At 39.5% G+C, this 20,423-nt stretch overlaps 1 protein-coding gene across 2 annotated transcripts in view; it reads left to right on the forward strand.

The window, feature by feature from the left end:
- DOCK4 (dedicator of cytokinesis 4) overlaps positions 1 to 20,423 on the forward strand; it is a 244,154-nt gene that overhangs the window by 216,405 nt on the left and 7,326 nt on the right. Inside the window, exons 41-50 of one of the 2 annotated variants that reach the window (XM_042872551.1) lie at positions 621 to 707; positions 2,317 to 2,493; positions 8,983 to 9,066; positions 10,877 to 10,996; positions 11,882 to 12,003; positions 12,270 to 12,390; positions 12,903 to 12,984; positions 13,213 to 13,322; positions 14,390 to 14,557; positions 16,651 to 16,723. In XM_042872551.1, coding sequence (XP_042728485.1) covers positions 621 to 707; positions 2,317 to 2,493; positions 8,983 to 9,066; positions 10,877 to 10,996; positions 11,882 to 12,003; positions 12,270 to 12,390; positions 12,903 to 12,984; positions 13,213 to 13,322; positions 14,390 to 14,557; positions 16,651 to 16,723 — 1,144 coding nt within the window. The remainder of the gene's footprint in view (positions 1 to 620; positions 708 to 2,316; positions 2,494 to 8,982; positions 9,067 to 10,876; positions 10,997 to 11,881; positions 12,004 to 12,269; positions 12,391 to 12,902; positions 12,985 to 13,212; positions 13,323 to 14,389; positions 14,558 to 16,650; positions 16,724 to 20,423) is intronic. The other variant, XM_042872552.1, reaches the window with a different exon arrangement.

Genomic DNA, 20,423 nt, shown 5'->3' on the forward strand with positions numbered 1-20,423 from the left:
GGAAACAATAGGTCAAATTTGACTCTTTTACTCTTCATTTTAGTTAAAATTCTTGTAATAGTTATATAGGAGCTGCAAAGTCTTTCTGCATATGATGATAGGGGAGCAAAAAATACCTGCTTTTTTTAACTTTGATGATACATCGAAGGCAGAATTGCAGAGAGGAGAGCAGCCTTCTCCAGAGAAGCCTATAAGGTAGACAGGTAAACATTGCTAAGTTAATCTTCTGTGGTATAGATAGGATTACCAAAAATTCCCTCTACTGAGAGCAGAGGAAAGACAGTTTTGACTAAGATACGGCATAATGTTCCATTCCTGTGACATAGAAACTAAAAAGTACCTTTGAACTTACAGCTTGTCTCAGAGATAATAATATAGAATAATACCATCTGTATAAGAGTTGAGAAGTGGCAGAAATGACTGCTTAGTTGAGAAAGTTCTGAGAAACGTGAAAATCGTAGGCTTCTGCAATGGACATTTCAATAGATTCCTGGATGTTAGTTTTTTTTTTCCTTTATGTATGCTGTTTGTTAAGTGGATTTATTTACAAAGAAAATTGGGAATAGTCAAAAAACTTCTAGAAGTAAATTATGGAAATAAATTGATTTTGTATATTGCAGAGCTTGTGGGTGGAGAGAACTACGCTGATCTTGGTGCAGAGTTTACCTGGAATCTCTCGTTGGTTTGAAGTGGAAAAACGTGAAGTAGTGAGTATAAGACTGATTGCAATCTGTATTGTGTTGCTTTACTTCTGCATCCATACCTTACTGGAAAACAACCTTAAGATTAATTGGCCAGATGTAATTTATTTGTGCAAGTTTTGAAGCCGACTACAACAAAATTATTTACAAAGTATTTTGAGTTGTCCAGTTTCTCTTATCCCATAAAGTATTACAAGGAAACCAGATTTATGGTTCATTTAAACAGGTGAGAAAAAAAGAAGCCACGAACAATAATGGGCAGCCAGAACTCAGTAAAAGGCAATACTTATTGTGTACAAATTACTTCTTTCAGCATAAAATTTAATACTTAGAATATCTGTAGTTTAATGTGTCTTTTAACATTCCTGAAATGTAAGTATTCTCCATTCCCTGTACTGTAATAAATGCCATGTGGGTATATCACTATTTCTACCTAGGGCTCTGTTGAAACTGTCACTTCTCAGCGTGCCCATGGAAGCATGCCTACACAGATCTTGTAGGTATAGGGTCTACTGTAGCAATCTTTTACTGACACATTGTAATTTCTTCTCATTCCTTCTTTTATTTTTTTGAAAATCCTTAAATACTTTCCAAATGTATTCTAAGCAGAGCTCATAGTATAAAAATCTCTGAAAAAATTGGTCAGTTGTTGAGCCAGAAAACATAACATCTGTAATTTTCTTCCCTTCCTATTAAAGCTATTCTTAACAAAAATCCCATTAATTACAGGGTTACTGTTGTAAAACTGAACTGTCTTGCAGAAAACAAAAAAAAGTAATTTAGTTAAAAATTAAAAAAATAAATGTGTGCAACACAAAATTTTGTTAGTTGACTTCCACAAAGACCTTACACAGACCTTCAAACTAATTATTACACTGAAATTGGAATATAGAAGAACCACCCCAGTTACTATATTACCATTATAGTCACCATTTCCTATAGCTAGTTCTCATATTTTTTTCTGGGCACGTACTAGATGACGACTCATATTTGTGCTTTAATGTTTTGGTAAGTTATGCCAACTACAGGCCCTCTTCCCATCTCTCTGCTTTTTGCTTTTCCTGCAGTTCATGCCAACAGTGAGTAGAGCTTCCTCACGCTCTGGAAGACAGGCACATCCTGTTCAATGATTGCCCTTGACTGTAACTCGATTATCATCAAAGCTTACATTCCAACTTCTCATCCATACCATCTAGCTGTTGACTATATTATAAGTTGGGTATGAGAACTACCTCGCCCATGCTTAAGCTTTGCTCTGTGTCCTTAAGTGCATTGAAGCAGTCTCTGACCTTCCCCCTAATTAAGGAGAGTTACCAAGGACAATTCACAAAAACTTCTAAATCCCAAATTTCACCACATGCTGAAGTATGTGTTTTGTAGCAGATGCTGAGCAATCTCCCAGGGTCAGATAATTAACCTGCTAGAGAGGGTTCTTTGCTTTGGCCCTTGATTACCTGATGTCTCTCTGTTCAGATATTTGTTTTGTTGAAAAACAAATCTTTCTGCCATGTTATACTACAACATAGAATAATGTTATTTTCAGGTTTATAATTCAACAAAAAAATCACCTTTAATATCGTTCATCTTTTAACTGATTTTCCTCACCACCTTTCAGGTGGAAATGAGTCCCCTTGAGAATGCCATTGAAGTCTTAGAAAATAAGAACCAGCAACTGAGAACGCTGATCAGTCAGTGTCAAACTCGACAGATGCAAAACATTAACCCTCTCACAATGTGTCTAAATGGGGTCATTGATGCAGCAGTTAATGGTGGTGTTACTAGATACCAAGAGGTGAGCAATTTATGTTGTGTTTATAAAAAATCTTTTACAAGACTGTTTCTTTCTAATTATTTCTCTGAACTGATAAATTCTGTATGAATTGAGGATAGAAACTATTATAAATTATACATTTAATGGCATTTATATTGCAGTTTAGATGTGAGCTGATGTTAAATATATAGTTTTATGGGAACAACTGTTTTGCTGCAGATAATGTCATAAATATACTCCAGTGATGAGAACATTAACATTCGCCTTGTATTCTTTAGTGGTTAGTGCTTTTCTTTATTATCTTTCTTAAGAAGTAGTCAGTTCTAACTATATTGCTGTAATATGTACAACCCAACCCAAGTAAGGCGATACTTCTGGCTGACCAGCACATTTCCTTTTGTGAGATGATGTTCTGATTTAAGAGAAATAATTCATAACAACAAATATATTTATCTTATGGAATCATTTTTCTGTATCGTTATTCTTCTGCCCTTCCATATTCTAGAGGAGAACTGTTTTCTGGAAAATCTAGTGAGCTGTAACTGCTATACTTGTAAAATACCCAAACTTCTATCTCAGTGCTAGATTTGACCCCAGAAGCTGTGCCTGGTTATCATAATCTCTCAATCATCTTAAGAAAAGCTTAAATTTTGGGGATGTTGTATTTTCACAAACTTGTGAGATTTTGAAATAGCAATAAAAAGAAAGGAGGGCTATTTTTCTCAGCCTGGCTTGATCTCACAGTTTTTCACAGTAGTCGTTTGAAATACTTGAATTAGCTACTTGTGCCTTTTCCACTGAAAATTTCAAGTTGAATAACCACCCGCTTGTCTTAAAGGCTGTAAAATTTGTTGTTCATTCAGCAGAGGTAAATTTGATAAAGCTGCATTTGAGTTAAACTACAAGAGATTAATTCTGCTATAGTGTTAGAAACTGTCGTTAATACTGCAGCATTTATGAAAGCTGTGGAGCTAAGGTAAAGAAATACTGTATTTGGTGTCTCCCAGCTGCCTTTAAAGAAAACTGACAACAAAGCTTATTTAGCAAAACAAAGCACTGCAGATGGAGTTGCTGGAGCAATATAGACATGTCAGAGCTATGTCTGACATAGTTTGACAATTTGAATTAGCAGTATAGATGAATTTCATCTGAGCTGGCTAGATGTGTCTGCATAGTTCTCCATTATTCAGGAGCATACTGAAGGTTCTAGCTCATTCCATTCTTTTTACTGTTCTTAGCTACAATTCTTTGTCTCCTAGATAGTCTTCATTTGTAGCTTTTTATTCCCCTTTGTCCTGTACCCCCCTCTTCTCTCTCTTTGGCTGTGTATCTAAGATAGGACATTACAACATATATGTTTCACCAAATATGTGGTCGTGAGGTAAGTGACTGTGTCTTTACAGATGCTTTATTTCCCTTTTGGCAACTTTCCCAGTTTAAAAAAGTAAAAGATCCAGCAAATAATCCCTTTTGGTCAACTGCTACCTTCTTGATTCTGCTTTTTTTCTTCCCTTTCTTTTCTCCTGATAACAAAAAGGGGTTGTCTCGAATCGTGCAGTAACCTTGGCTGATATTAGAACTACCCTTTCATTCACTGCTTTTAGTACGGAAATACTTCCTAGGAAAATCTAGAGAAGTGGTAGCTCTTATGCAATATCTTTCTGTATGCTTTATGCTAAAAAGCATGAAGTATGTTTTGTGCTCGTTAACTAACACCTCTTACACTGCACTTTGTGCTATAACATATTTTTCTTTTAATTACTTTGCATGTGCTTGGAACTGAGTAGAAACACTTTCACAGAATCACAGAATCACAGAATCACCCGGGTTGGAAGGGACCCCAAGGATCATGTAGTTCCAACCCCCCTGCCTAGCAGGGCCACCAAACATACACATTCAGATCAGGTTGCCCAGGACCCCGTCCAACCTGGTCTTAAACACGTCCAAGGACGGGGCATCCACAACCTCCCTGGGCAGCCCGTTCCAGGGCCTAACCACTCTCCTAGTAAAGAACTTCCCCCTAACATCCAACCTAAATCTTCCCTCCTTCAACTTAAAACCATTTCCCCTAGTCCTGCTGTTATCAGCCCTTTTGAAGAGTTTACTCCCCTCCTGGGTGTAGGTTCCCTTCAGGTATTGATAGGCTGCAATGAGGTCACCCCGCAGCCTTCTCTTCTCCAGGCTGAACAAGCCCAACTCCCTCAGCCTGTCCTCATAGGGGAGGTGCTCCAGCCCCCTGATCATCTTAGTCGCCCTCCTCTGGACCCTTTCCAAAATCTCAATGTCTTTCTTGTACTGAGGGCTCCACACCTGGACACAGTACTCCAGATGGGGCCTCACAAGAGCCGAGTAGAGAGGGACAATCACCTCCCTGTCCCTGCTGGCCACCCCTCTCCTGATGGAGCCCAGGATCCCATTTGCCTTTCGAGCTGCCAGAGCGCACTGCTGGCTCATATTCAGTCTCTCGTCCATCAGGACCCCCAGGTCCTTCTCTGCCGAGCTGCTCTCAAGGACCACTCCTCCCAGCCTGTACAGGTGCCTGGGGTTCTTCCGGCCCAAATGCAAAACCTTGCACTTTGCCGTGTTGAACCTCATCAGGTTCACCCGAGCCCAGCCCTCCAGCCTGTCGAGGTCCCTCTGAATGGCATCCCTTCCTTCCACCGTATCAACCGCACCACTCAGCTTGGTGTCGTCAGCAAACTTGCTGAGGGTGCACTCAATTCCCTCATCGATGTCATTAATAAAGATGTTAAAGAGCACCGGTCCCAAGACAGACCCTTGGGGGACACCACTTGTTACCGGCCTCCACCTGGACATAGAGCCATTGACCACCACCCTCTGTCTGCGGCCTTTCAACCAATTGCTTATCCATCGGGTCGTCCACCCATCAAATCCACTTCCCTCCAATTTGGAGATGAGGATGTGGTGGGGGACCATGTCAAAGGCCTTGCTCAGGTCCAGGTAAATGACATCGGTCGCCTTCCCTTCGTCCACCAATGCCGTCACTCCATCATAGAAGGCCACAAGATTAGTTAGGCATGACCTTCCTTTGGTGAAGCCGTGCTGGCTGTCTCGGATCACATGCTCATTCTTTATGTGACCGAGCATGTTGTCCAGGAGGATCTGTTCCATGATCTTCCCAGGCACGGAGGTGAGACTCACCGGCCTGTAGTTCCCCGGGTCCTCCCTGCTCCCCTTCTTGTATATGGGAGTGACATGACCCTTCCTCCAGTCGTTCGGGACCTCACCTGACAGCCACGACTTCTCAAATATGATGGATAGCGGCTCGGCAACCACCTCAGCCAGCTCCTTCAGGATCCTGGGATGCACGCCATCTGGCCCCATAGACTTGTATTCATTCAGTCTAAGGAGGCACTCTCGGACTTGCTCTGCCCTTACAGTGGGGAGGGATTTACCTCCTTGGTCCCCACATAGAGGTTTGGGGATGCAGGGTTCAGGGACGTGAAAAAGACTAGAATCCTGGCCACCAGTGAAGACCGAGGCAAAGAACTCATTCAGCACCTCAGCTTTCTCTTCATCTGTTGAAGCCAGTTCTCCTTTTAAATTTACCAAAGTAGGTACGCCCGTTTTGGCCTGTCTCTTCTGGGCAATGTACCTGTAGAAGGTTTTCTTATTGTTTTTCACGTCCCTTGCCAAGTTCAGTTCTGCCTGCGCCTTGGCTTCCCTGATCCCACGTCTGCAAGTCCGGACGGCGTTCCTGTACTCTTCCCAGGTGACACAGCCTTGTTTCCAGAGCTTGTACACCCCTTTCTTCGCCCTCAGTTCTCTCAGCAGGTCCTTGCTGAGCCAAGCCGGTTTCCTACCTCGCCTGCCCACTTTCTTATTCAGAGGAATGGAGACCTCTTGTGCTTCCAGGAGGGCATCTTTGAAGAGCCGCCAGCTCTCCTCAACATCCTTGTCTTTGAGGGCAGCGCGCCAGGGGATCTTGGCCAGCAATCCATTGAGTAGCTTGAAGTCTGCTCTTCTGAAGTTCAGTGTCCTGGTCCTGCTCTTTGCCAGGCCCACATCGCTTGAGATCACAAACTCAACCAGGGCGTGGTCGCTGGAGCCCAGGCAGCCTCCAACCTTGATGCCTTTGATGATCTCCTCGGCGTTGGTGAGCAGCAGGTCCAGCAACGCTTCACCTCTGGTTGGTCTGTCCAATACCTGAACCAGAAAGCTATCATCAATGGATTCCAAGAGCCTTCTGGAGCTCTTGCAGCTCGCCGTGTGATTTTCCCAGCAGATGTCCGGATGGTTGAAGTCCCCCACCAGGACAAGAGCCCGTGAGCCAGACATCTCACGCATCTGGAGCAAGAAAGCCTCGTCAACAGCCTCCCCTTGATCAGGTGTTCTGTAGTATACCCCTAACACCAGCTGACCTATATTTGTCCCATCTCTAATCCTAACCCACAGGCTCTCAACCTGTTCCTGACTGCTTCTCGTAGGGAGCTCCTCACAGTTTATCCAATCTCTGACATAGAGAGCAACTCCCCCACCCCTCCTACCTCGCCTATCTCTCCTAAAGAGTCTATAGCCGTCGATGGCAGTATCCCAATTGTGGGAGTCATCCCACCATGTTTCTGTGATAGCAACAAGGTCATAACTTCCCGAGTGCATCACAGTTTCCAGTTCCTCCTGCTTGTTACTCAGGCTGTGTGCATTGGTATAAAGGCACTTCAGCCGGGCTATCCGTCTCGCCACCTTTATAAGGGATCTAGGATCCCCTAGAACAGCAGCATCCCCAGCATCCCCCTGCCCTAGTCCTTCCCTATGCACTCTGCCATCATTGCCCATGGAGTTTGGTATAAGCCCTCGAATGACCCGTTCAACTCCAGTAGCCCTTATTTTGTCCCCTTCCCCCTTCATTCCTAGTTTAAAGACCTGTCAATGAGTCCCGCTAATTCTTCAGCTAAGATCCTCTTACCCCTCAGGGACAGGCTGCATGCATCAGCAGCCATCATGCCAGGTGCAGTGTAAATTGCCCCATGGTCACTTTCATGTTTAATTATTGGAAAACATGGGCTCCAAGACTTACTAGATTTAATTGAATTCTGATTATTTTTTTCCTCTTAAAATACTGGGGATTTTGCTGAAATTATTACATCTCTGACTCATTCTACAGTTCTTGCAGTTCTGTATAAATCTCAGCCCAAAACTACTGGGACACCACCTGCTCAATATTGAAAACACATCAAGATTTTCAGATGAGGGGGAAATAAAGCAGCTGTCAGAAGTTTGGGATATGAGAATTTAGCAAGCAGTATCAGAGGGCTCCTTTTTGCAATTTAAACCTATAAGACTTCAAACTGACTTATCTGCAGTGAGAGAGCCATGTAAATAGTCTTTGCTACAGTATCAGCATTTTCTAGACAGGTCTCATGAGTTGCCACAGCATGAAATTTTGGAACTGTCAGAGAAAGGGGTATTTTAATCTCCAGCTCCACTGTTGCCTACACAAATTTGTTATTTACAAATCGTTATGCACAGCAAAAATTTTAATAGCTGAAATTGGTTGGAGGGCCTTGTAAGGGCTAAATGAGTGAATCACTAAGACAAGTGGGAAACAGCACAAAGCAGCCACTATTATCCTCTCAACTCTATGGAGAGAAAACTGTGTATGTAAACGGGGATCTTCTGTGACAAAGGCACATCTGAGAAAGTCTGTAAATCTCTCAAATGAGCTGCTGGGTATTTTCTATATGGAATAGAGCTAAGCAGAGTTGTAAATTGAGTACAGTCCCCTTGCGGGATAGGTTAGGTACCATGCTAAAATGCAAGTGTGAACAAAAAGGTGACTGCTATGTCCAGGCCATGGCTGGTAGATAAAAATGATTTCAGGGTATTATGACTGGTACAATTAGAGCACTAGAAGTGGGATGGAAAGTCCTGTAACACACTCAAGTATTGTTTGTCAGATGCTCCTGAAGTGAAAAAGTGTGGCTTTCTGAAATCAATATCATCATGAGTTCTTTCAAATATTAATTATAAGAGTGTATAGGATACTGTGAGAAATGCTCTCACAATACTGGCATGGCTTTGATACATACAGTAGCTTACAATTCCATGCTGTCCTTGCGGTATCTTTGTATTTAAATGATAGCAAACCTCCTAGTATGAAAAGGCTTCTGGTCTAACTCTTTGCAATTATTTGAAACTCCTAGTTCACAATCAGTGGGAGAGAGATATTTATTTAAGGTGACCTTTGCTTCATTTCATCTGTGATTTGCCAGTTTCCAGATTTGATTCAGGATCTGTCCAGGATATTGAACAGCTGGTTGAATTCCACTTCAAGAAGGGCTCCATTTTATTCATTCATATTCTCCACCAGTGTGGAAATGAAAAACCACTTGTTTAGCATTGCAAAAAGAGCTTTTGTTTCAAAAATACAACGAAGAAACTGTTGGTTAAAAAACAAAAACAAAAAACAAAAAACTAGATTTGTTTCTACTTGCTTTGTTATTTTGTGATTTTTTTGTTTGCTTTTGTTTTTTTGTTGTTTTCGTTTAGGCATTCTTTGTCAAAGAATATGTTTTGAACCATCCAGAAGATGGAGAGAAGATTACACGCTTGAGGGAGCTGATGCTTGAGCAGGTAAAGTGGTGAAAAATCCTGGCTAGGTCACCCTCTCAGCTGTTCTAGCTCAAATGATGTGTCCCAAAATAAAGTACAAAATTTCAAAGGTTACAAAATCACAGAATTGTAGGGGTTGGAAGGGATCTCCAGAGGTCATAGAGTCCAACCCCCCTGCCAAAGTAAGCTCGCTACATCAGGTTGCACAGATTACTAACTGCTTAATAGTCTCCAGTATTTTCTGAATTAGTTTGCAAATAGACAGAAGCTTCATATATAAGCATGTTTCCAGATCATGTTAATATATTCTCCCTAGTTCTTTCTGTCCCTCTTAAACACTTCAAACTATTATAAATTAAAAGTCAAACAAGAGGCAAATTTTTATACAGTGCTGATCATATGCAAATATTTGCACAATGTATTTTAGTACTACTACAGAATAAACAGTATTCTCAGCAAATGGTTTGGCTTAAACAAATATTTGTACATTGCATTTTACCACTAGGACAGAACAAACATCATTTTTACTGTAGTGTTTAGTATATGAGAATGCACACACGGCGTAAGATATCTAATAGCACTAACAACAATTGCCTGTCTGGTTAGGCACTAAAATAAACACCAGGTGATACAATCACAGACTTGAATTTTTATGCACTAAATAATTATTCTGTTATTTCTTCGTTTTCCTATTTATTGTAGTCCTGACATTACGAATATTCCTGTAGAATTCAATACCAAAATTTTTGAAATTAAAAATAAATGAACTGTGTATGAATGAGGTTCTAGAATTTGATTATGTTATAAAACAGCCACTGGGTTTCTTAATTATTATTTATTTTACTCTTTGTTTACATTTGTTTCAGCAAAGCAAGATGATTATAAAATTATCCCCAGATATTGATTTGCTTATGCAATAAGCCAAATGATTAAACTTAAAATAGTCTCTTTTTAAGAGACAATGAATAAACCAAAGGAAAAGATTTAGAATTTTTCACTGGGAGATATGAAAGGAGAATGTTTCCATCTTCTCCTTCCCTCAGAAAATGTCAGGATGCAGAGACCTAACCATTATAATTCAGAGTCTTTGTGTCTTTATACTTTGTGCTTATAAGTATACAGATTATTGGCAGACTATCCAACAAGGGAATTATGCATAAGAAGGCTGGAAATGCGGAAACAAATTATTTTGATCAATTTATCATAGCATTTCAGCTCTTTTAACTGACTTTTACCTGTCTGTACTCTATGCAGCATGTTGAAATGTCAAGCTTTCTTGCCAGATTAGGATAAAAAGTTCAGAGTATTGGAATTTAGCAAGATGGAAATTCCATTTTTTTGTTTTTTGGTCAGAGTAGTGATATTAGTGATATCTTTTGGTCAGACCAGACGAAGGCACAGATATTCATAGTATAAACAAAAGCAAACTCACTGAGCTCATTTTAAATTAGGTAATATATATTAATGTTACATTCCAGTGTTTTTCAAGTTACAGGTTAATATCACTAACTCTTTTAATTTATAATTCAGAGGTTGTCAATTCATATAATCATAGAAATATCCAACCCCCTGCTGTGGGCAGGGTTGCCCAAGTAAAATGAGAAGTACCATATGTGTGTCACTGATTTTTGTCTCAGACTTTTAGATCTGCTTTGATTACAGGTCTCTCAGGGATGCAAACAAATTATTTTAATATGCATTTTAGTTATGTTTTTTTTCTGTTGTTTGTTTGGATTCCTAAGATACTCTCTGGGTTGTTCAAAGATAGAAGTGTAAAGAAAAGAGATCTAAAATGTATTTTTTCTTCTTTTACCTCCTGACTCTCCTACAGGCCCAAATTCTGGAGTTTGGCTTAGCTGTGCATGAGAAGTTTGTGCCCCAGGACATGAGGCCTTTGCACAAAAAGCTGGTGGATCAGTTCTTTGTGATGAAGTCTAGCTTGGGAATACAGGTATATGAGCGGGTGCACAGATGAACCAAAAGACAGTCTAGCCGCGGTAACAGTGGTTAATTTTCCTAAGCAACAAATAGTGACATCTTTTGGTTATTTGTCCACATTACATCTTACAGAATTACAGTATCACAGAGCATAGGGAAAGTTAATTCACTTTCCATGCAGTAAGAGAAAAATCATAGAATCATAGAATTCTTAGAATTGGAAGGGACCATTATAGGTCATCTAGTCCAACTCCACTGCATTGAACAGGGCACCTACAGCTAGATAATCATATTTGACTTCAGGGAAAGTATCATCAGCAAAAAGTTAAACTATTTTTTTTCTAATGATGAGGCTAATCTAAAAGAATGGTTTGGACTGGAAGGGACCTCAAATACCTTCCAGTTCCAAACCCTCTGACTGAAGAATTTCTTTGTAACACCTAACCTAAATCTCCCTTGTCCTATTACTATTAGACCATGTAAAAAGTTGGCCTCCTTTGTGCTTATAAGATCCCTCTAAGTTCTGGAAGGCCACAGTGAGATCTCCCTGGAGTCTTCTCTTCTCCAAGCCCAGCTCCCTCAGCCTTTCTTCTAGAGAGGTGCTCCAGCCCTCTGATCATCTTCATGGCCTCTGCCTTTCTTGTGCTGAAGTCCCTGAAAGCAGTACTCCTGGTGGGACTTCATGAGGGCAGAGCAGAAGGGGACAGTCATCTCCCTTGCCCTGCTGGTCACCCCTCTTTTGATACTGTTGGCCCTCCGAGATGCAAGAGCACACTACTGGCTCATGTACAGCCTTTCATCCACCAGGCCCCTCAAGTACTTCTTAGCAGGATAAAATGCAGATATAACTACTCAATAAAATGTTCATTTCAATTAATCTTCTTTTATCAACTTGCAGGAATATTCTGCCTGTGTACAAGCTAGCCCTATCCATTTTCCAAATGGAAGTCCTCGTGTCTGTCGAAACTCAGTACCTGTTTCTATGAGTCCAGATGGTGCTCGGGTAATACCACGACGCAGGCAAGTTAAATTACTAGAAATTGATAGATTTTTTTATTCATGGAAGATGATCCATAGAATACTTTTATTGTGTGTGTGCTTTCTCTAAGGTCAGTCTGAAGTATCTTCAGGTATGAATAGCTGCTTCTGTCTCTTTTTTCCCTCTTCTTCCTCTTTAGAAAATTTAGATCAAATTGTGGAGATTAATAACATGTATTGTTTTCACATGAAAAATTATAATTGACAACTAGAGTAAATCATTTTGTGTTTCATTATTTTTAAAATAGTCCTTTGAGTTACCCAGCTGTCAATCGGTATTCATCCTCATCACTGTCATCCCAAGCTTCCGCTGAAGTCAGCAATATCACTGGGCAGTCAGAAAGCTCTGATGAAGTTTTTAACATGCAGGTACAAATTACTGTGATTCTTCAAACTACTTTTTTTTTTTTCTTGTGAAGTTATTTACTAAATTAATGCTTCTATTAGTTCATTCAGAAATCTAAAAGTTACTGCCGATACATTCTAAAAACAAATATTTAAATGGGCTGCTAGCCTCCTTGACGTACAAAGAACAATTTTTATGTAACAGTTTCTTCCAAACTTCAAGTAAGAATTTTTGACAAATTCAATGTGCTATGCAAAATTATCTGACTTTACCTAGACTTTTCTGTTCAGCAATCACACTGATGTAATTATGTTAATGTATTAATTGTATTTCTACTTGATACTGTACTAAAGCTTTTTGTCTAGTTACAGGAAATGTGTTTTATACTGTTTTGCTGAAAAATCAATAACAAATTATTTGTTCTTTGTTTTAAAATTATTAAAAAAAAAAAAAGTTTGAGTGAAATATATTTAAAATTTTTCTTTCCAAACTAGTAAGTATGATGTAGTAACAACACTATCTTTTCTTTACACAGCCAAGTCCATCTACCTCAAGTTTGAGCTCTACTCATTCTGCTTCACCTAATGTGACCAGTTCTGCTCCATCCAGTGCAAGAGGTCAGTCCTCCCATGGTAAACTGAATTAAATGATTCTTGATCTGTTTCACAGCTGAATCTTTAGGATAATTTTTGCATGATGTCAGCAGACATCAAATTTAGCCCTTTTTTTTTTTTTTTCAAGAATGAGCATTAGTAGTGGCTGAGGATTTCTTTGTCATAAATAGTCTTATAGAATTGAGATGACTGAATTTCAGCGTGAAATCACTTGACACATTTATGTTCTAGCCTCTCCTCTGTTATCTGACAAACACAAGCATTCCCGAGAAAACTCTTGCCTGTCCCCCAGAGAGCGACCCTGCAGTGCCATCTACCCTACTTCTTTGGAAGCCTCGCAGGTAGGAAGATAACTGCTTAACTCTAGTTAAGAAGATGATAAAGGCACTTGTTGAACTTTGAGCAGTTTCACTGTCTGCACAGTGCTGTTAATTTTCAGTATTTTGGTTTCTATAAGCAGATAGCTTCTTAATACACACACAAACGCACACACAAAAGAGATGTGAAAAGAATATACTGTATTTGGTTACATTTCTGCTTCCTTTTTAAGATTGAGATCTAGTTTTGATATTTACTCATTCCCGAAAGACCGGCATATCCTGGTTGACTGAAACAGCAGTGTTTGCTCAATCTGGGGAAGAAGAAAAACTGGAAACTTCCCTCAGTTTCTTCTGAAATAGATAATCCTAGCCACTGTGAGCTCGTAACCCACTCCATGTGGCAATTTCTGTTTTCAGCGGAGTTTTGGAAAAGAATGGTGTTTTGTTACTCCAGAGGAAATAATAAGTTGAGTCCTTATCTTAAAATTACTGGTACATAGGTCTGTATAAAGTTCAAATCTTTTCCAGTTATCTGAAATGCAAAATGGGCTTGGTAAGCTAGGCAGTTTTGAATCCTTATTTCATCTTTTCTTCTGAATGGACCTGTTTTCCTAAAGTGTTTTCCTTTTCTATAGATGTTGTTTCAATCCACAGTATCACACTATGCACATCTTGCTGAAGCTGAGAAAGAAGAAAACATAAGTATCTTGTGAAAGGCCCTCTTTTCAGCAGTAGTTCTCATTTCCACCACAAGTTTTGACTTTGATAGAATTTTAGAATTGGATCCCTGGTTTCTCTGCAGTTATTGTATTCTTGTCTCTTTCTTCTTCAGTTATTGAATTGCCTCTTGATTTAACTACTTCTTCCTTTCTGTTGAAGTCCTCTTGCTGTTACCTGAGGGCTTAAGAATTATTACTAAAGCTGAGCCAGACTTAACAACAGTGTCAGTAATTGCTGGTATATCAACTGGGCACTTTCTCACTAGTTGTGGAGCCAAACCAACATACAGGAAAGATCAGGAGGTGTTCTTTAAATAATGCGGTTTTACAGCTTGCCGCAAAGAAAAATTATCCCATTTTTGCTCCCAGACTGCAAACTCTTGCTTTGCCAAGTGGAATGCGGCTTCTGTTTCCCACTCCACCCGAGATTCGATAAGGGAGGCTGAGGAGCATGTATGCCCAGCCTCCACGCTCTCAGAGACTCGCCTGGCAGCAAAATCTCCCAATCTGTCTCTACCCTCAGTGTCCCAAGAGAGGGTAAGTAGAAAATTATCTTACTTGTACAGTGAAGCATGTTTCAAAGATGAGAAGGTCTGACAGTTTTACCCTTATAACTGTGAATGAGGATGTATCTTTCTGGGAAAAGGTGCAATTTCTCTGATGCTGTGTTTTCTGAGCATTAAAAATGAACTGTGATCAGAAGGCAAGTTCTGATTCTCTGCCTCATGAGGAAGATGGGAAAAAGAAATCCTCAAAGAACAACTGTAAGGAGATATGTCTTAAGAATACCTGGAACTCTTGTCAGAATTTAGATGGTCAAGTTTTAAATCATGCTTTCTGCTTTTATTCTAACACAAGTTAACTTTTACAGTCTTGGTTAGAGCTTCACACTACAGTCACACGAAAAAGATCACCCATTTATGAAGGTCTTTAGCTTAATGAATGCAAGGTTCACAATAGATTTCAACCTGGAAGAATGAGATGCATAGGCAAAATTAATGTTTTTCAAGTCCAAATCCATCTCTGTCTTTTAAGGAAGTTTGATGGATTGCATAGAACCATACCACAGCAGTACTTCATCTGATCTCTTCATTGAAATTGCTGCTCAAGGTCATCTATGTACAGCTATGTTTGGTCACCATCTGTTTGTGATTGCTTTTTGATCTCTGGCTAAGCAGTTATATGGTGTGTCTCTAGCTCCTCCTATAAGCTGAGAGTGAATGTCTCTTGTTGTTGACTGGTTCTTTTAGTTTTTGTGCTTTACTTCTTCTTAGTTTTTGTGCTTTACTTCTTCTTAGTGGAGCATTTTGGCTTTCATGTTTTTGATTCTCTTGAGTTTCATTAAATATCCTGTGATTGCTCTTGCTCTTCTGTATGGTTTTATATTCCACTGTTTCAATACGTCCTCATATCTCTGTAAATCATGAAGCTTTTTGCCTCTTTTAGCTTCTCCAATTTCAGTTGCTTTTTCAGCTTCTGCTCTTGACCTTCACAACATAAGAGATTTCAGAAACATCACCACACTTGCCCACCAGGTCCTAATATCCCACAGAATCTCTATGCAGTGAACATTTGGTCCAAATCAGGCAGGAATATATGATCACATTTTCTATCAGTAAATATGTAGTTACGTCACCTCAGTTTAATGGTAGCTCTGGGAAAACAGATTATGCCTGATCCAGTATGATTAGTACAGCAAGACAGCAAACCTAGTCAACTCAAAATCTACCAACTCATTCTCATATGAAGTGTTTTAGATCAGGTAGGATTGGCTAAGTATATGTCCCTCATTCTGTAACGCAGAGCTGCAATGTGTTAGATCCATGATGATTGCTCTGCAGCAGGATTTGTCATTGTGTGGAACCATAGCATCATGTCTCAATGACTTGGCTCTGTGAACACGGGGAGGAGATAAGAGAATAGAGATTTACAGATTTGGATTTCACATATTGCCTCACTTTATCTTTTAAAAAAATGGCATAATGTTTCCTCTGTTCTTGTTTCCTTTGGACTGTACATCTGAATTACTTGCGGGATTGACTGTATTTTGTTTGTTCCTGTTGTCAAGACAAAATAGTGACCCACTGATAATTTGAATGTTGCCAAAAGAAATAATTGGTGGAATTATAAAATCATTTCATAAATTTACTGTGATTATTTTTTAAAATCAACCCAAAAAGAAAGAAGAAGAGACTTTGCTCAGGTCTTTTCCGGAAGAGAAGCAAGAGTGATACTGGTAGAAAAAGGTTAGCATTGGAAATAACACATAATGCTTTTCAAAGATAGCAAATCAGCTCCTCCACGTGTTTAGTATTCAGTCAGGTTAACTCAGTCAGATACCTGACTGAGGACTGAGCCCCATTTTGTCATTCAGGAAGCAGGAAACTGTCAGAATTCAGTATGTTATAACCCTCCCACTGATTTCAGTGTGTACGGTTTTCAGACTAGTATATATGTGTACATTATTTGTGTACCCGTTTTTATTCAAGTATTTATGTTCTTAGGTGATATTTATTACTCTACCTCCAAGTAGTCCCGTGTGGTAGGGATAATAACAAAAATATATTTATTCTCTTAAAGGTTACTCACAACTGCAGTTATGAATAAACCATTCTGTTCTTGATTTACAGAGAATGTTGTTTAATCATATTGGAGATGGTGCTTTGCCACGAAGTGATTCTAATCTGCCTGGCCCTGACAAAGGTGAGTGGAAATTTTGCACCTTACTAACCTTGGTAGTCAGTGAAAATATAATGCACGTTGTCTTGAGCATATAACATTATCTCTGAGTTTCAAAATATTACATAGGTCTCTCCAAAAGTAGTGCCTCTATTTAATTCCATGGAAACTACAACACATACAAAAAGCACAATAACGCTATTTGATAGAGCAAATTCTCAGCTACAAAAACACTGTTTTTCAATGCAGTTACCACCCTTAGCCAATTCATGTGGGTGAGATGATAGAGATGCTCTTCATTCTGTGCTGTGACAGCTGTGCATAGCTGTCTGGAGCGTGGCTCGTCTTTCATGTCTCTGTCACTGCAGCTGAAATGCACCACCAACCACCTCACTGTGCTCACATCCACTGTTAGGTCTCCATAACTGATCAGCAGGCATCAGTGAACGTCAGCAATGTTGTGTCCTGTCCATAAGATACGACATGCAGAGATCCATATGCAATCATCAATTTTAGTAAGAATCTGTTTACTACACTTATCCCCAGATTTTGGCACACGATTATCATAGAAATACTGGCACTTTAACAATTAAATCTGTCCTACCTGCACAGCTAAACGTTATGACTTGAGAAGATGGCACACTGAAAACCTGTCTTAAATTGCAGAGCTAAACTATGCAACCTTAAAAAACCAATACCAGTCTCACAATTACTTAACAACTTCATGACTTAATGACTTTACAAGAGCTATGACCTCTAAGAAAGTGAAATAAATCTTGCAATTACTGAACAACTTTATGAGAGAAAAACAACAGAGAGAGAAAATGTAGGAAAATGGACAAAGAGCAAAGGAGACAGAGAGATGGACAGAGAAGAGAGATCACCCACAAGAGAAATTGAGAGAGACAGAGAGAACAAGAGTCAGAGAGACAGACAGAAAAAAGATCACTGGTCTATTTTGAGGAGTTCCAATGTTGCCCAGGAATTCCAGCGTACTGGAGACAGAGAAGGGATGGGGGGATGAATGTGCATGTCCAGAGGTCATAGTCTTGAACACATCAACACCAATGATGATGAAGAAGAAGTGGGACCCCTCTCAGGCATCCTTTTATGTCTGAAAGGTTTGCACATGCATCATCTCAAGGTGATAAACAAGTGAATTCTCAATAACAAGTTTGTAAAAAATAAGTTTGTAGCAAAAATTTTCTTGCAGGAAAGGTAGTGGCTGTGAGTGAGGTAAGACTGTCCTGTTTGCATGGGATCTCATGCCTCACAAATAATGGCCTCCAGCTGGTTGTCACGATGATGGCTGTGCACTGCAAGCGTTTGAGGTATATCAAGAACACCTCAGAAAGGCAGAAAGTGTTTTTTGTTGGTCCTTTACAAATGGTGCCATTTTTTCTGCCTGGAGGAATTCACTGGCACCCCTTTTGCTTCATATGCATTTCCATGGCAGACACTGTTCTGTCAGACTGTTCCTCTGCTGCCATCTGTCTCAAGGCAACAAAAAGTAAGGGATACTGACGAGAAGGTTCAGCCATGCCACCAACATCCACCTCTGATGTCGTGCACCAACATAATAACATAGAAGGCATTTCTGTCAGAGCAGCTCTTACAAATAAAACATGCTAATATTCTTAAGCTTCAAAACACTGCCAAAAAAGGGGAAAAGCAATGTCTGTTTGGACTGAGTGTTATGCTCCTAAGGGCCCAAAGGTTCGCAGAAAAGGACAGTGCAGTAGAACGTTGCAGCAGGCTGCTAGAGATATCTTCCCCCATCCAACTGTCATGTTAGAGAGAAGTGTGGGAAGCTGAAGCCTAGAGAAGATGAACTTCTGGAGGCTGGGGCAAAAGGAAGCTAAAGAAATGGGCAGAGTGCTGAAGTTCTCTACCTGCAAATCCCCTAGGCAAACTGTGTTGCTGTGCTTTTGGTTACACTTTGGCCTAATTTGAGTAAATAAGAAAACAATGAATGTCAATAAACAAAGTATTTGCTTTTATAATTTTTCACATGGGGAAATTCAGTATTGTTTGCAACGTTGTTTTCCAGTATTTTGTTATATGCCCTGAATCCATCATATGCGCCATAATTTTGTTAAGTGCTACCCTTCGCTGCACCGTGATTTAAGGTTACTATAAAATAAATGTATTCAAAACATTTCAAAACTATAACAAGAACTGGCTAGGAATCAGATTTTGTTCACTAAGAGCTGATTTGTATAAGAATTTTTACATCTTTTGATGTAAAATTTTTCACAGAATGAAAAACATAAAATAATGTGAAAATGTCAAAGCTTTTGTAATGGCCTATGCAGCCAAGTACACTGTAGAGTTGTTAAAATAAATACTATCTCCCAGAGACTTAAGCAGTCCAAAAAACTAACTGCATGGGTAACTTGAAAGGAAAAAGTAGCTTCTCAATAGATTCAGTAATTTGAAGTACCCAGGCCTGGTGCCAAGCTGTTTTTGGGATGAAGGCAAAACCACATTGCCAGGTGACAGCTTACAATAAAAAGCAAACAATGAATTGCATGATCTGACAATAAAAAGGCAAAATGATCATCTAGAAAATAGACTGATTATTCAGTGTGCTGTTCTCAGGGTCAATTAACGTGCAATTATACTGTACCAATATTGTTACAGCTATAAAACAAATGTTATTTGTACTGTACTTATTGTTTTAAGTCTTGTATAGAGTAGCACAGTGCCTTTCCAGTCCTTCTGAAGTACCTTAGTGTTGCTGCAATAGCAATAACTGATAACATCATTTGGTGTTTAGCAGCAGTACTTTGCTTTTCATTTAATCTTTGTAAATGAGCACAAAGTCCATCCAGGTAGGTCTCTTATCTCGTGTGCAGTATAAGCCAACAAGAAGGAAACTGTCAAAGCCAGGCATGATCGTGTTATTTCCCAAAAAAGCTTTGGATTTGGTGGAAGAGGTTTGGGGTCTCAGGAATTCTTCACCTCCCAGTGTTTTTTTTTTTTTTTTTTTTTTAAACTTGTTTGTCTCATTTTTTTTTTGTTAATTTTCTTTGGAAGCAGCTTCTTCACATTCTCAGGACGTGTAAGAAAAACTGCAGATTTTTAGTTAGTGTGCTGTTCATGTTAAATGCCCTAACTTTCTGTCCGACCTGTTCTTTCTGATAGTAATGACTGTATGAAGACAAGTAATGATCCAGTTTTAGTATGGAAACTGTTCCCAGCCTTATGGGGATCATTTAGTTAAAGTCATGGTGTTTGGTAAAAAGTAACACAGATAAGCAGAACAGCCAGTTTTACACATGTCAAGGTGATATTTGATTTGCATGATCCTGGACCACCTATACAAACAGTGTATATACGTTGTGCTAATCCATAATAATGTATTCATTTGATTTTCTTCAAACACTTTTATTTCTCCCCATTCTCACTCCCTCAATTTTGTGCCCTTCTTTCCACCTTTCAGTTCTGGCACCAAAAGCCTGCTAGCTGAAGGCTTTCCTGGGGACGTTGATTGGAATTTGGCGAGTTCCCATCTTTAGTCCATTCTGTATATAAAATGAGTTAATGGAAACAGAATATGAATAATCTGTCCTCCTCTGCCTAGAAACTTCTAAATAGGGCTTTGGTACAAAGATAAACTGATAATATTAACAGGCTTCAAGCTTATCTCCTTTTGAGGCCAGATTTGCAGTGCAGCAGAGCCCTGTCTCAGCTGCTGTTGTTATCAATGGTCCAAATTGCT

Source organism: Lagopus leucura, unplaced genomic scaffold (genome assembly GCF_019238085.1).
Source record: "Lagopus leucura isolate 7727_CA_CO unplaced genomic scaffold, USGS_WTPT01 Super-Scaffold_100008, whole genome shotgun sequence".
NCBI classification, from domain to species: domain Eukaryota; kingdom Metazoa; phylum Chordata; class Aves; order Galliformes; family Phasianidae; genus Lagopus; species Lagopus leucura.